Genomic DNA, 15,886 nt, shown 5'->3' on the forward strand with positions numbered 1-15,886 from the left:
GGTTTTTACTAAGATAGGAAGAAACATTTCCTTTTGCGAAAAGCTGATGATCAAGAATGTATTTCAAGAAACGAAACTCAAATATCGATAACGAACGATTTGTTTGCAGAATTTGCAGCCGCACCATCTTTGGCGACCAAGGCCTACCGTAACGACTAATGTGTCGTCACTGACGGTACACTTTCTATTTCAACACACTGTATTTATATAAATCCACAGCCGCACCATCTCTGGCGACCAAGGCCTACAGTAACCACTAATGTGTCGCTACTGAAGGTACACTTTCTATTTCAACACACGCTATTTATATAAATCCACAGCCGCACCATATTTGGCGCCCAAGGCCTACCGTAACGACTAATGTGTCGCTACTGAAGGTACACTTTCTATTTCAACACACACTATTTATATAAATCCACAGCCGCACCATCTTTGGTGACCAAGGCCTACCGTAACCACTAATGTGACGTCATTTCCGTCACACATATAGCGTTACACAAATTTTCGGATGACCCCAACCATAAGACGAATTCATTTCAAAAACAACTAGAATAACCACTTTGTTAGACAATGACAATCACTATTGAAATGCTAAGAAAATAAGCGATGTGAAACTTTTTTAACAATCGTCTTCACGTCACACCGACACAGAGAACCACAACTGTTGTTTGCCTTTCCTTCGTGTTGTTAAAACAAAATGCTACAAACCTTGCCAAATCTTTTCTGGTGAACAATCTTTGACAAGATTCGACAACTTTTCTGGTGAAGTATTGAACTGAAAGAAACTTTTGATGGTGTACAGCAGGCATTAGAGCTACACAGGTAAACCAGTAAGTGATGTGATGGAAAGGTTTCTTCTCTCACTATCTTGTCCATGATTTCTATATTTGTATGTGACAACTTTCTTCCAAGAAATCCTAAAATCACCTCTCCTCGCTTCTAGAGTATTAGTTGATCTGTGTACTCTGTACACACAGCAGACTCCCCGTGGGGAGATTAAGATAAGCTGATTGCGAGTTCTGAATATCAACATACTCTACTGTATCCTAGCCTTTAGATTCAGTTAAGGTTTACTGTTTTCTCAGATCTATAGGGAGTGATTAGGAAGTAACATTTTCCATTTCTTTTGAACTTTGTTAAAAGTTAACCGAAGAATATTCGTTCAAAGTAGTGCATCTTAATCGGGAGTGAAGCGCGATGTAACCGGGTATTTTTAATGGATTGCTACACTGTTACATAGAGGAGAATAGAAAAGTATAGGCCTACACAGTCTTTGTAGACTTATAGAAGGCATTTAACAAAGTGAAGTGGGATAAACTCTTGGAGATAATTAAAAAGCATGGAGTGGAATGGAGAGGGAAAAGACTGATCAAGGAATTATACTGCAACCAAACAGCAAGAGTGAGAATAAGAGGAGAATTAACAGAGGAAATCAGACTGGAGATAGATGTTACAGAGGGTTGCTTTTTTAATATTTACTTGGAGGAAATTACAGTATTTGTGAATGTTTGGGTGGTAAAGGAGGTGTCAACAATGGTGGTAAGAGAATTGAATACATAATATTTGCTGATGGTATGACAGTAATAGCTGAAAATGTGAAGGACCTCCGCAAAATGCTGAGAGAATTAAACAAAAAGTGTGAGGAGTATGGAATGAATATTAAAAACGAAAACTAAATTTATGATATTTGGAGGTAAATGTGAAAAAGCGACAATCGAGATAGGGGAGAAATTATTGAACAGGTGAAGAAGTTTAAATTTCTTGGAAGTATTGTGACTGAAGACCTTCACTCTATAACAGATATAAAATCTCGAATTGCCTTAGCTAAGGAAAGCTTCATCAAGAAGAAAAATCTGTTTTCTGTCCCGCTAGAGAAAAGATCTGAGGAAGAGACTTGCAAAGTGTTACGTTTGGAGTATAGCTCTATATGGCCCTGAAACATGGACAGTAAGCAAGGAATAACAGAGAAGAATAGAGGCATTTGAGATGTGGATTTGGAGAAGAACTGAATGAGTAAGCCGGGAACATAGAATATCAAATGAGGAATTTCTGAAGGGAGTGGAAGAAGTGAGGAGCATGGTGACCTTAATCCAAAAAAGGAAGAAAAATTGGATAGGGTATAATCTAAGGCAATACTTTACTACGAGTAGCAATGGAAGGAATGATAAGGAAAACGAGGAAGGGGAAGGAGACGATATCATTTATTAGACAGCATTAGAAAAAGAAAGGAAGATTATGCAGAAGTGATAAAAGAGCACAAGATCGAGAGATATGGAGGACACGGCCATGATTGGACCTGCCGGATGGCAGAACAACCTATGTTGATGACTACACTGTTCTACAAAAATATTTTATAGTATTAGTGATCCTATTGATAAATACTATATAACTAAAATTCGTTTTGTCCAGTGCCGCGATTTTTTTTAAATTACAAACCTCTAAAAACAATAATTAATACAAGCCAACAACAGGGAAAATACAATAGGCCCTGCAGTGCGATGGATTAAGTGAAAGTGAAGCAGACGAGGCGCCTGCGCGGACGAGACACAAAACTGCTTTGCAGCACGGAGAAGGATTGCTTCAATATTTAGAAGAACAAGACACCGACACACATTTGGCAGAAATACTCATGTTTAAGGAAAGTACAATCTTGAATAAAGAAAAGGTGTTTCCAAAGAAGCAAAAAAAAAGTCCTATTTCTGGAGGAAAATTATTTGAGAATTAAGTTTTAGGCTTTCCCCTAAACTACAATTTCATTCGGCATGAATAAAATTATTTAGAGCCTAGATTGTACTGCCTCATTCTGCGACTTAACACACTGATTTTCATTCAATTCTCTTCAGCCATGTTCTCGTGATACCCATACAGACAGAGAGACAGACAGACAGATGACGGAACATTTAAAGTGCATCCTCTTATTACTGTGGACACGACAATACAGAAATACCATTCCTTTTTTTAAAAATTCTGAGCAATGCAAAGATAAATCTCTAAGTAAATATGATATCTGGTGGGGACATAAGTATATATCGCGCTGTAATCCATCCAGGAGGAATATGCAGCCTGGAAAGGCCACAACCTGCTTTACAGTAGTCCTGGCTTAATAGGTACAACGGCAACTTGTCCATCCGCGCTGTTCAGTGGCTATGCATACCATACAGGCGTTCAAAATAGCGATACGAACGGAACTTTCTTCCCACAAGATATTTACGAAACTGTACCGCAAAGTCAAATTCATCACAGTTCATTGGCATTTTTTTAAACTGCTCAACCCATTCTTATTATATATTAATTATTATGTATTATGATGAGAAAGCAGTGTTGTAGTTGTCGATGCAAGCGTCAGTCAACGTTTTTGACATCGTAATGAATGTACTGAAGAAACTGTGGATTAACGATCACCGTGCAGACGAGGTTATATAATAATATATGTTGGATTATTATTATTATTATTATTATTATTATTATTATTATTATTATTATTATTATTATTATTATTATTATTATTATTAGATGCGAAAAAGACCAGAAAACTGATCACGCAAAGCTCACCTAGAAGTTGTGCATTTCCTTCTTTGCCAGGCAGCCTTCAATTTTTCTCTCATCGTGGTTCTTCGTTCTTCTGTCCACTTAGCTCCTGTCTTCTTCTTGTGGTTTCTCTCTGACTCTACTTCCCACTTGTTGATTTTCGTTCTGTAGCAGGTTCGGTTAGCGATGTCGGCCACTTTGATTCCTGATTTTTCCAGGTCTTGGCGGATTTCCGTTGTCCACCTATTTGTTTTGATGTTTTCTGTTGCCTCAAGTAAGATTCTTGAAAGTCTGTTTTCTGGAAGGCGTTTGATGTGTCCATAAAATTTCACGCGTCTTTTTCTGATGTCGGCCGCAAGGTTTGAGAGCTCCTCGGTTTTTGTACGAGATTGCAGCCTATATCCTTCGTCAGTCAGTTTTGGGCCGAGAATTTTTCTGATGATTTTACGTTCCTCTTTCAGGATGTCTTCGAGTACTGTTTTCCTGTGGAGATCCAGTGTTTCACTCGCGTATAGTATTTCAAGTTTGATCACAGTGTTGTAATGTCGAATTTTGGTGAAGATTGAAAGGCATTTTTTGTTGTAAATGTTTTGCGTTCGGCCGAGGGCTCTCTTCATTTTCTGGATGCGGACCTCGAGGGCCTTCTGTTCTTTTCCTGTTGGTACTATAATTTCTCCGAGATATCGGAACTCAGTTACTTTTTCGATTGTGCCAAATTTCGTGTTCAAATTCTGGAGGCTGCAGTGGTTGCACATGACCTTGGTTTTTGAGAAGGAGATTTGTAGGCCGAATTTTTCTGAGCATTTCTTGAGGGTTTCGATTTGGCTGATTGCCTGTTGTTCGTTTGTTGCAAGGATCGCGAGATCATCTGCGAAAGCGAGACAGGAGATTTTTACATGTCTTCTTGTCATACTTAATGGTTGCCAATTTCCTTGAGCTTTTAGAGCTTGTTCCCATTCTCTCATGATTTTGTCCAGGGCTATGTTAAAGAGTAGTGGGGAGAGTCCATCTCCTTGTCGGACACCGGTTTTTATCTGAAATTTTTCAGATATATTTCCCATGAATTTTACTTGGGAGGTTGTGTTGGTGAGAGTTAGTCTGATGATTTTTTGAGTCTTGTTGTCCAGTCCGTACTCACTCAGTGTTTGGAAGAGAGACTGCCGGTCAATGGAGTCGTATGCTTTCTGGAAGTCCACGAAGGTGCAGATTGTGGGTTGTTTTCTTGTGTGTCGTAGTTTCAAGATGGTTTACAGGTTGAGTATCTGTTCTGCACAGGATCTGTGGGGCCTGAAGCCCGCTTGGTATTCGCCTATGAGTGGTTCTAGTTGTTCCTGTGTTCTTTGGAGGAGGACTGCAGAGAGGATTTTGTATGTGACTTGCACCAGGGAAATTCCCCTGTAATTGTTCACATCTGTTCGGTCACCTTTTTTGTGAAGTGGAACGAGGAGGGCGTTTGTCCAATTTTCTGGTAGTTTTTCCGTTGTCCAAATTTCTTGTATGATTTATGTGAGTTATTGGAGATAATTCTTTCCTAGATGTTTAAGAAGCTCTGCTATGATGCCGTCGTCTCCGGATGCCTTGTTGTTTTTCAGTCGTTGTATGTGTCGGTGTATTTCCTCTTGTGTAGGTGGGGATGAGTATGGGTTTGGGTTCGGGTGGGGTTTAAGTGGAAACCTCTCCGTTGGTTCTGGGCAGTTGAGTAGACTCCAAGTATCTCGCAAATTCCTTGGTGTTTTCGTCATCTGTGAGTGCCAATTTTCCGTATTGTTTTCTGAAGCAGAGGTTCTTCGGCGTGTACCCATTTAATCTGTTGCGGAAGACGCTGTAAAAATCTCTGGTGTTGTAGTTGCGGAAGTCCTGTTCGGCCGACTTCAGTTGGTCCTCCAGGTATTTCCTCTTGGTTTGTCTGATGAGTTTAGAGGTCTGTCTGCGGACTTCGCGGAATTTTTCTTCGTTTTCAGGTGTACGGTTGCTGATGAACTTTTGGTATGCGTTTTTTCTATTCAATATGGCTTGGTCACATTCGGTGTTCCAAAACGGGTGTCTGCTCTTTTTCTGTAGTGGAATTTTCTCTGATGCACTCTTCATGATTTTGTCGTGGAATTCGTTCCAAGTTTTGGCTGGGATTTTTTCCCATGTTTCCCGGAGATTTGATGTTTTTATTTGTGCTGTGTCCAATTTTTTGTTTGCCTTGGATTTCTGGTAGAAGCGTTTTGGGGTAAATTTCACTTTGATTCTTGTTAGATGATGGTCCGAGTCAATGTTATTATTATTATTATTATTATTATTATTATTATTATTATTATTATTATTATTATTATTATTATTATTATTATTGTCCGACTCGTTGGCTGAATGGTCAGCGTACTGACCTTCGGTACAGAGGGTCCCGGGTTCGATTCCCGGCCGGGTCGGGGATTTTAATCGCTTCTGATTAATTCTTCTGGCTCGGGGACTGGGTGTTTGTGTCCGTCCCAACACTCTCCTCTTCATATTCAGACAACACGCTACACTACCAACCACCACAGAAACACGCAACAGTGATTACATCCCTCCATATAGGGTTGGCGTCAGGAAGGGCATCCGGCCGTAAAACAGGGCCAAATCCACATGTGCGACACAGATCGCACCCGCGACCCCACAGGTGTGGGAAAAGCGGTAGGAAAAGAAGAAGAAGAAGATTATTATTATTATTATTATTATTATTATTATTATTATTATTATTATTATTATTATTATTACTTCGTTTCGCCCAATACTCCCGCATCCTTCTTCGGTTCACGTCTTGCCTGTCTTCATTTTAGGTTTTATCCCAAAATTCTGAAGACTTTGAAGTTTCTTCTTTAAGGGTTACGTTGCAAGATGTCCTCACGTAAGATCCCAATTCTTGTAAATCCTTTTCCAGCTCGGTGAACCAGACCCCTTTAGTTTTCATATTCAGAAACTAGGCAAAGATTCGAGTAGACAATCTATCTGGTCTCATTCATGTTAAGTGACCATAGGAAGAAATCCTTCAGAGTGTCTGTTATTTTCTCCATAAGCAGATACAGTTCATGATTGTGTCTGCTCCTAAATTCTCCCTTTTCTTTTACTTCCTTTATTTGTCTTCTAGTTGTTTTGCCAGATCTTCAGAGGCGTTCTGCTGCATATAGAGCTTCAAGTCGAATTACTCTACGGTAATGTCTAAGCTTGGATTTAAAAGCTGTTGTCCGTTTGTTATAGATATCTATGATGATGTGGCAGGTCATTTCCATCTTGCTGATTCTTGATCTGAATGCCTATTTTTTTCTGACATATTAGGGTCTATCCACTCGCCTAGGCATTTGAACTCCTCTGCCCTTTCTGTTTTGCCCTGATTGACCTATAGATTGCTGGGAGCTGTCTTCATGTTTGTTATGAACTGCGTTTTGTCAAATGAAATCAGGAGACCTGCCTTAGCCGTTTCAATCTGAAGTTGGGGTTTATTTATTATTAGTAGTATTATTGTTATTATTTTCCTTCTTTCTCCGTTAGGGTGTTATAGGGACCACGAAACAATTTGAATGCTTCATCCTTTGTTGTTGGTTCTTCATCTGGTCACTATGCCTCCTTTTCCACTCCTCGGACCAGTTTGAGCCATTTTTCCTTCCCTCACGAACTTGCAATCCTTCAGTTTTTAACATTAACACTTTCTTTCTAAAAACCTATCTCGCTCCCTGTGCTGCATCTTCTTCGCTTATGTTCTTTCTTTCCAAATCTTCCTTGACTTCATGATTCCAGGTTGTTGTTGACTTCTTGTTCCAAAAGTATTTGAAAATCTGTTTGGTTAACCTGTTGCCATTCATTCTGTATAAATGTCCAAAAATATCAGTCGCCTCTTCCGCGTTGTATCTGTTAAGTTTCCTATGTTCCGGTATATTTCATCGTTAGTTCTTGACTTCCAGAGTTCTGTACTTCTTAGCGGACCGAGTATTTTCCGTATAGTTTTTCTTTCCAGTACTTCTAATTTATTCAGCTTGTAATTCAGTACTAGACATTCACTCGCGTATAGGCATTCCAATTTGACTACTGTGCTGTAGTGTTGTATTTTGAGGTTTTTAGAAAAACACATTTTGTTGCAGATTCCTAGTTATACCGTATGATCTTTCAACCTTTGTGTATCTTTCCTTCTACAGCGGAATTTTCCAAAACATTTTCTTGAATTGTTTCTCTCAAATATCTGAATTTCTTTACCTTCTTATTTATTCGACCAATTTCTGTTATTAGAAATTCTCGAGCATGTTTTTATATTTGCCATAAATTTGGTTTTTTTTCTACAGAAGTTCTTAAACCTGTTCTGGTGGCCATTGATGTTGATGATGATGATCATGATTATTATTATTATTATTATTATTATTATTATTATTATTATTATTATTATTATTATTATTATTATTATTATTTATTCTTTGCGTTTAAGCCATCTATGGACCACAGTGCTTGTGTTCTAGCTGTGTTTTTGTCGTCGTCTGCCCCTTTTGGCGTAGGCTACTGGATTGTGTTCTTAGCAGACTCTTGAGCCTTCCTGTTGGCCCAGTATTCCTTCATTTTCTCGCTGAATTCTTTCCTGCGCTCCTCTGACCAATTCCCGGCTCCTTTGTGGCTAGCTGATGTAAGGGATGTTAGGAAAGGTTATTTATTCATTCATTCATTAATTCGTTGATTTATTGTTATCAGGCTGAAGACCGGCTGGTCCGTCAAGACTCAACAGCTTCACTCGTACGGCCGCCAGGACTCGTCCCTGAACCAGAGCGAACAGGACATCATCCTGCAGGTGATCCGGAGAGCTGAGCAGCTGGAGCAGGTTGAACAGGAGCGAGTGGGGTGAGTAGCTATTCGAGATACTTACCACCGAGCGAGTTGGCTGTGCGGTTAGGGGCGCGCAGCTGTGAGCTCGCATTCGGGAGTTAGTGATTTCGAACCACACTGTCGGCAGTCCTGAGGATGACTTTCCGTAGTTTCCCATTTCCACAGCAGGCAAATGCTGGGGCTGTACCTCAGTTAAGACCACGACCACTACTTCCTTCCCACTCTTAGCCCTTTCCTACTGTACAAGACAATGAGGAAATGAATCACAGTCTTTTCTTTTTTCAATGTTCTCTATGTCGCATCGACAGAAATACAGTAGGTTTAATGGCGACGATGGAAAAGGAAAGAGCTTGGAGTGGGAAGGAAGTGGCCGTGGCTTTAAGTTAGGTACAATCCCAGCATTTGCCTGGAGATGAATTGGGGAATCACGCAAAACCACTTCACCACATAACAATCTATAACGAACATGTATGTATGTAGTATTACCTGTTGATGGTGTGTGAGATATTTTTTTATTTCTTTGTTGTGACGTTGATTGATATTTTATTAAATATTTAGTACTTTTAGAGTTATTGTTGTGTGTTTAAATTCAAGTTTCAATTTTAGATTTTGTTTCGCATGGAACTCTGTCCTTTTAGCTGCCCAGATTGCCTGGAAAATAGTTCATTCTTTCAAATAAATAATAAAAATTAGTGATAATTGTACGTAACTTACACGATTCCAACTATAATTGGGACTATCACTAATCAGCCCAGCGAACCCAAAAACTATGGGGGACATTTTCTCTTTCACCCCTTCCGACCAGCATGCCGATGAAGGCTATGGAGTCTGAAGTTAGATTAAAACGTCATCCGAAGTGTCAGAATTCATCTCTGCGACTCCGAAAAGTATCGATTCGACGCTAATGTTGGTCGTTTTCGATTATTTTTATGTCACTCCCTCCTAAATCCCAACCGTAGAGGTGGTATGGGTATCTTACAGCATTTTGTTTCATATACTAAGTCATACTTGTACCAAGTTTGGTTGAGAGCTATGCTGGAATATACTGACATAAATTACACCCATAATCTCGGTCATTTTCTTTTCTCATCCATTCTCATCCCCCCACCCCCCACCCCAATGCAGATGGTGGCTGAAATTGGATTTAGTGGAATGCGAAGTGCCACTATTGACCTTAGTGACTCCGAAAACTATGATTCAACACTAATATAGGCCTTTTTAGATTATTTTTTACATGTCGCCCCCTCACCACCTCCACCCGTAGGGGTGCTAGGAGTATCTTAACCCCACAGTATTTTTTTAAACTTCAGATACTACTAAGTCATATGTGTACCAAGTGTAGTTGAAATGCAGGTTTGCATATTGACCCCTGTCATTTTAATCGTTTAGCTTCGCCGAGATATTGCTCCTTGCCTGTGTGCAACCCGCTAAGCTGTTTGAGATTCTAAAGGTGATCGGGATCAGATACTGCCGAGAAAGAAATGAGCAAGTCAAGGCTCTTCTTTGTTCCACCTCCTTTTCAATGTTGATATAGAACAGGCGCTAAAGGAAATCAAAGAGGAATTTGGAAAGGAAATCACAATCGAAGGAGAGGAAATCAAAACCCTAACATTTTCCGATGATATTGTTATTTTATCTGAGTTTGCAGAAGGCCTGGAGAAATTGCTCAATGGTATGGGCAGTCCTGGGTAAGGAGTACAAGATCAAGGTAAATATGTCCAAAACAAAAGTAATGGAGTGCAATCGAACGAAGGCAGGTGATGCAGGTAATATTAGATTAGGAAATGAAGTCTTAAAGGAAGTAGATGAATATTGTTACTTGTAGTAAGATAACTAACGATGGCAGAAGTACGGAGGACATAAAATGCAGACTAGCACAAGCAGAGAAGGCCGTTCTTAAGAAAAGAAATTTGCTGACTTCGAACATTGATATAGGAATTAGAAAAATGTTTTTGAAGACTTTCGTGTGGAGCGTGGCATTGTGTGGAAGTGAAACATGGACGATAACTACCCCAGAAAGGAATAGAATGGAAGCTTTTGAAACGTGGTGTTACAGAAGAATGCTGAAGGTGAGGTGGGTAGATCGAATCAGGAATGAAGGGATACTGAATCGAGTTGTTGAGAGGCCAAATTTGATGAGAAGAAGAGATAGAATGATAGGTAACATCTTTTAAGACACCCAGGACTTGTACAGTTGATTTTTGAGGGAAGTGTAGGTGGTAAGAACGGTAGGGGTAGACCAAGGTATGAATATGACAAGCAGAGTAGAGCAGATGTAAGTTACGTAGAAATGAAAAGGTTAGCAAAGCATAGGGTGACTTTAAGAGCTGCATCAAACCAGTGACCGATGACTCAAACATCAAGAACAAAGTTCTCTTAAGTACATAATAATCGCGATAGGGCATATCAAATGGTAATTTAAAACATTTCACTGTAGGGAGTCACTATATCGCATGGTGCTTTGAGACTTTGGTACACTTACTAAATTTGTTATTTTAGACAACTGACCGCGATGTACTCACAACGGCAGCTAACCTCCAACTAGCGCGCGAGTCAACTCAGTGCCATCTTGTAACAGAGTATGCGTGTGACGTCACATATTTAGCACAAATTTTGCCTCAATTTGAAGCGCTATTTCATGAAAACTACATTTCACATTTTCAATGTTTGTTTTTGAAACCTGTGGCCTCCTCTTTTATCTGCCAGTGGAGATATTAGACATAATCGTAAGTGAAATACTCTACGCTATACCAACCTACAGCCATTCATTCCTGGTCACCGCTTCGAGGTTATGGAATACAATTAAAATGTCCTGCTCTTCTGGGACGTTTAAAACAGCCTACCGTAAATTCCTCCAGAGTACATACAGTAGACTCGAATAAATTTAAGAGCGAATAACATGCGAATGAATCCAAAAATTACGTATAACATTCAAGTATCTTAGGCTATGCCATTTACATTTTTTACTCTTCTCATTTAAGAATGTGCACTGTTCCTATAAATAGAAAACATAGCAACTTGGCTTTTAGTGAACTCAGATTGTAACGTAGTAATATTCAGTCAACTCATCTTTGCCTCATATAAGAATAAGTTTTCCTTTAAGCTAGACACTAAATATATATATTTTTAGTTATTAATTTGATATCTTTCTGTTATTATGCACTCTCTATTTATACCATATTTTTTCATCTATAGTAATCGTAATTATATTATCGTTATTCCTTATCTGATTTACTCAACTTATCCCATAAACTGTAACTTGTGCCCGTTGCATTTTCGGACGTGTTCCAAAATGGCGCCTCGGAAAGGTATAGACTACTCAAACTAAAGAGAATATACAACGAAGTCTTAACATTTAAATACAATAGGAGGCCATGATTAACTTGGAACGACTACATTTCAAAGGCGGTGCAGAACAGAGCAAGGTCAAGCGAACTGTTTCAAAACAACAAGTAAAATAGAATAGATTATTGAAAAAAATTACTTTAAAAAAACTGAACTGGAGAGGACAAGAAGCAAATTGCTGTTGCTCTGTAAAAGTAAGGAAATTGTCGAAATTGCGGCAGAAATCCAGAGGAAAAACTACTATAATCTAGAGGAAGACGGCAAAACAACCTGCAGAAACACTGTGGAGGATATAAATACAGCGAGATATACGAGGATTTATTTAAATACGTATACTGATAGACCCGTGGCGCAAGATCAGCTATACTTCGGAAAACGTAAATTGGAAGCCGTAAGAAGAGAAAAGGATGGGAGAGCAATTACTCCATTAAAAGAAAAGTCGAGGAAGGAATAATATTTTAGAAAATAAATAATCTAAATTTGAAGATTTTCGCAAGACAAGACAAAATATCTTATGCGGACGTAGAGAAATGGTCGATTATAACACAAAAGGAGACTAAAAGAATAGTTTAAAAGAAATATTATTCTAACAAGAATCTAAAATTAATATCTACTTCCCGAAAATATTTGATTTTATTGGCAGTTATTCCGAGGAGAAGATGATCTGCTAAGCATCCAGATGGACCGACCTGGAGGGAGATATCATCCGAACAGATGAACCTACCCGAGATGAGAGGAGGAATTCGCCCAGCCGAACCAACCTAAGATGAGATGAGGAGTCCAGCCGAACCTCGAACCATGGCCAATGAACGAGCGATGTGACGAGCAGAAGGAGAGAAACTGACGGCTGATATGATGAAAGACGAGCTAAGTGTTTATAATAAGTAATATAATTCTTAATTTAGCTAGGCATATGCATTAGAATAGAATATTCTAAGTGTGAAATATTTAAATGTGCAAGTGAAACAGTGAAATGAAGCGCGTTACATTTAAGCTGCTAATGCTAATTTAGGTCAGTGTATAATTAGATGTCCGCCTCTGTGGTGTAGTGGTTAGCGTGATTAGCTGCCACCCCCGGAGGTCCGGGTTCGATTCCCGGCTCTGCCACGAAAATTTGAAAAGTGGTACGAGGGCTGGAACGGAGTCCACTCAGCCTCGGGAGGTCAACTGAGTAGAGGTGGGTTCGATTCCCATCTCAGCCATCCTCGAAGTGGTTTCCCACTTCTCCTCCAGGCGAATGCCGGGATGGTACCTAACTTAAGGCCACGGCCTTCCCTCTTCCTTGTCTATCCCTTCCAATCTTCCCATCCCTCCACAAGGCCCCTGTTCAGCATAGCAGGTGAGGCCGCCTGGGCGAGGTACTGGTCATTCTCCCCAGTTGTATCCCCCGACCAAGAGTCTGAAGCTCCAGGACACTGCCCTTGAGGCGGTAGAGGTGGGATCCCTCGCTGAGTCCGAGGGAAAAGCCGAACCTGGAGGGTAAACAGATGATGATGATGATGATGATGTACAATTAGATAGATATCTCGTGAAGTATGACTATGTATGAACAGGTGATTCAACGAGGTAGTTGGGATTACAAGTAGGAAGAAAAGTAATATAATAGCTGATTGCAAAGATTGTTATATGATGAATAATATCTATGAATCTCGCGAAACCATTCAGTCAAAGATTTCGCCACAGGTGGATCGCGTAAGAGAAGTGATAGATAGGGTCGAGTTATTCCTTGTAAAGTATTGTTGTTAAATGCACAAATACAGTATTTAAGGTTAAGCATCGTAATTTTGGAAGAGAATTGATCAATGTAAAGGAATATTTACGTACAGAAGAATGTTATGTCTCAGTAGTAGCAAATAATATGAAGAAGGTTATGAGTGATGATAATAGACATTGAGAAAGATGAAATGGAATTAATTGAAGGTTTTATAAGGTAATAAGAAGTTATATAAGTTTATGTGAGTATGATAATGTGCGTCGTGGTAATTATGAGACATATATATGATAGACGTTAAATATGAATGATATTGGATCAGTTAGACTATGCAAGTACTCGAAGAGAAATACGCCGCGGGAGTGACTTGAAATAAGGTATGGATGGTGAATATTCGTATATAGTTGAGATTTGAGAGGTGATGTAGTATCGAATACAGCTGTTAATATATAGATATATGAACTTTGTGACGTATTCTCAAAATATGTGAGATGTGAGGTAGGCTAGACGATATATATAAACATAGCACCGAGATATCGTACTGTAGATACTTGTTGAATTACTTGCACACATGATATATTTGAGAAAAACTTAACGAATGAACGCATATCGAGCCGAATTGCAATAAATTAATAATTATGTAGATAGAATAGTGAGATAGATTATTTTATATTTTGAGTATTGTTTTATAATTCTTGCTAGCATTTTAAATAAGAAGATAGTAGATTAGGAGCCGTGATTTAAGAGGCAGTAGGGATGGAAACCTTAGCGCGTCAGTCGTCATAATACAGTTGTTCTACATTAACGAATTCAGATTTCACGACTTAAAAGTGTATAAATTATAAGGAGGAATTCCAAATTATCCTAATTCTAATGTAATTGTATTACATTGATGCATGTGAATGACTAATTTAATTTTTCAAGGATGATTATTTGTAATTTGATTTCATTGCAGAAATATTGGATTCATAATATCATGTTATTTTATTAGTAAGCCAGCGCTGACTTAAATATTAAATTTGATGAATTATTATTTATTTTAAACAACGATTGTGTAAGTGTCATAATGATACGAATTATCAGTTCTTTTGAGTTTTTCTTAGTTTAATAAATATGTTTCCTCATCATTTTATAATTCAGTGAGTGATAATTTATAGTAGTAGTTAGTAGATTGACTTAGTTTGTAAGGTGTTTTTCATGTGATTTGCGTTAAGAAATTGCGGTCGGTGATGAATTTACGTTTTATGCGATAGGATGGAGACGTTCATCGGTGATTATCGCATACGGTCCCTATGTTTTTCTCGGAAATCACGCAAAGCCTAACCTACAAGAAAAATTAAATATTTTTCTTATTTGATGACATACCCTGAGATTACATCTGACTGTCGGGAAGTGATAGCTGTGTCGTACCTGGACGCTTTTTGATATTTGCTTTACGTTACACCGATACAGATATATCTTACGGCGACGATGGGATAGGAAAGGCCTAGGAATGGGAAGGAAGCGGCCGTGGCCTTAATTAAGGTACAGCCCCAGCATTTGCCTGGTGTGAAAATGGGAAACCACGGAAAACCATCTTCAGGGCTGCCGACAGTGGAGTTCGAACCCACTATCTCCCGATTACTGGATACTGGCCGCACTTAAGCGACTGCAGCTATCGAGCTCGGTATGTACCTGGACGCGGGAAGGGCTCAACTAATTACTTTATAGAGAGACAAATAAAAAATAATAATAATAATAATCACATTTTACCCGATTGAAGAAATGATGACTAGTTTTAAGCCTTAGACAACGTCTACCTAAACAACGTCTAAATCGAGCATGATCTTCCATTGCATAAACAATGTTCACCCGATGTTTAACTAGACATCGCTTCAAGTTTCAATATTGGTTTGAAAGTGGAGTTAGAAGTATCTTTCATGCAACTCTTTGCCTGTCGCAACCAATTAAATTCGTCGGTGCGCGCGCCGAACGCCAGTCAGCTGTTTGTCTTCCTACACATTACTCAAATATGGCTAAGCATGAGAATGATTTGCCCACAGATAAGAGTATCGCTTTCGGTGGAAATTAAATCTCATAATATTATCGACACTAAAGCGACACTCCACCGTAGGGGGAAGTGTAGCTTTCATTATAGCGTTGTTACAGTGAGTGTAATCTACTCTCAAATACTGTAGCTTCGACGAAGGGAGGATGAAGCAATAGTAATGTGTAACCGAGTGTGTTGTACGGGCCATATAGATGTAGCTTGCATTCTGGAGATCGTAGGTTCGAAACGCATCATCGGCAGTCCTGAAGATTGTTTTCCGTAGTTTCCCTATTTTTACACCAGGCAAATACTAGGGCTGTATTATGGCCACGGCTCTTCTTCCCCAGTCCTCCTCTTTGAACAATAATCACCACCACTTGACTTTTCCTATCTGATAGTTGCCGAAAACTTATACGATTATATATAAAAACCGCATACAACCTTCT

At 39.1% G+C, this 15,886-nt stretch overlaps 1 protein-coding gene across 1 annotated transcript in view; it reads left to right on the forward strand.

Annotated features, from left to right (window-relative positions):
* The window catches only part of Rph (Rabphilin), a 180,355-nt gene that overhangs the window by 35,752 nt on the left and 128,717 nt on the right, over positions 1 to 15,886 (forward strand). The window contains exon 2 of the mRNA XM_068230981.1: positions 8,224 to 8,370. Within this exon, the coding sequence (XP_068087082.1) occupies positions 8,224 to 8,370 (147 nt within the window). The remainder of the gene's footprint in view (positions 1 to 8,223; positions 8,371 to 15,886) is intronic.

This window comes from Anabrus simplex, chromosome X, assembly GCF_040414725.1.
Source record: "Anabrus simplex isolate iqAnaSimp1 chromosome X, ASM4041472v1, whole genome shotgun sequence".
NCBI lineage: Eukaryota > Metazoa > Arthropoda > Insecta > Orthoptera > Tettigoniidae > Anabrus > Anabrus simplex.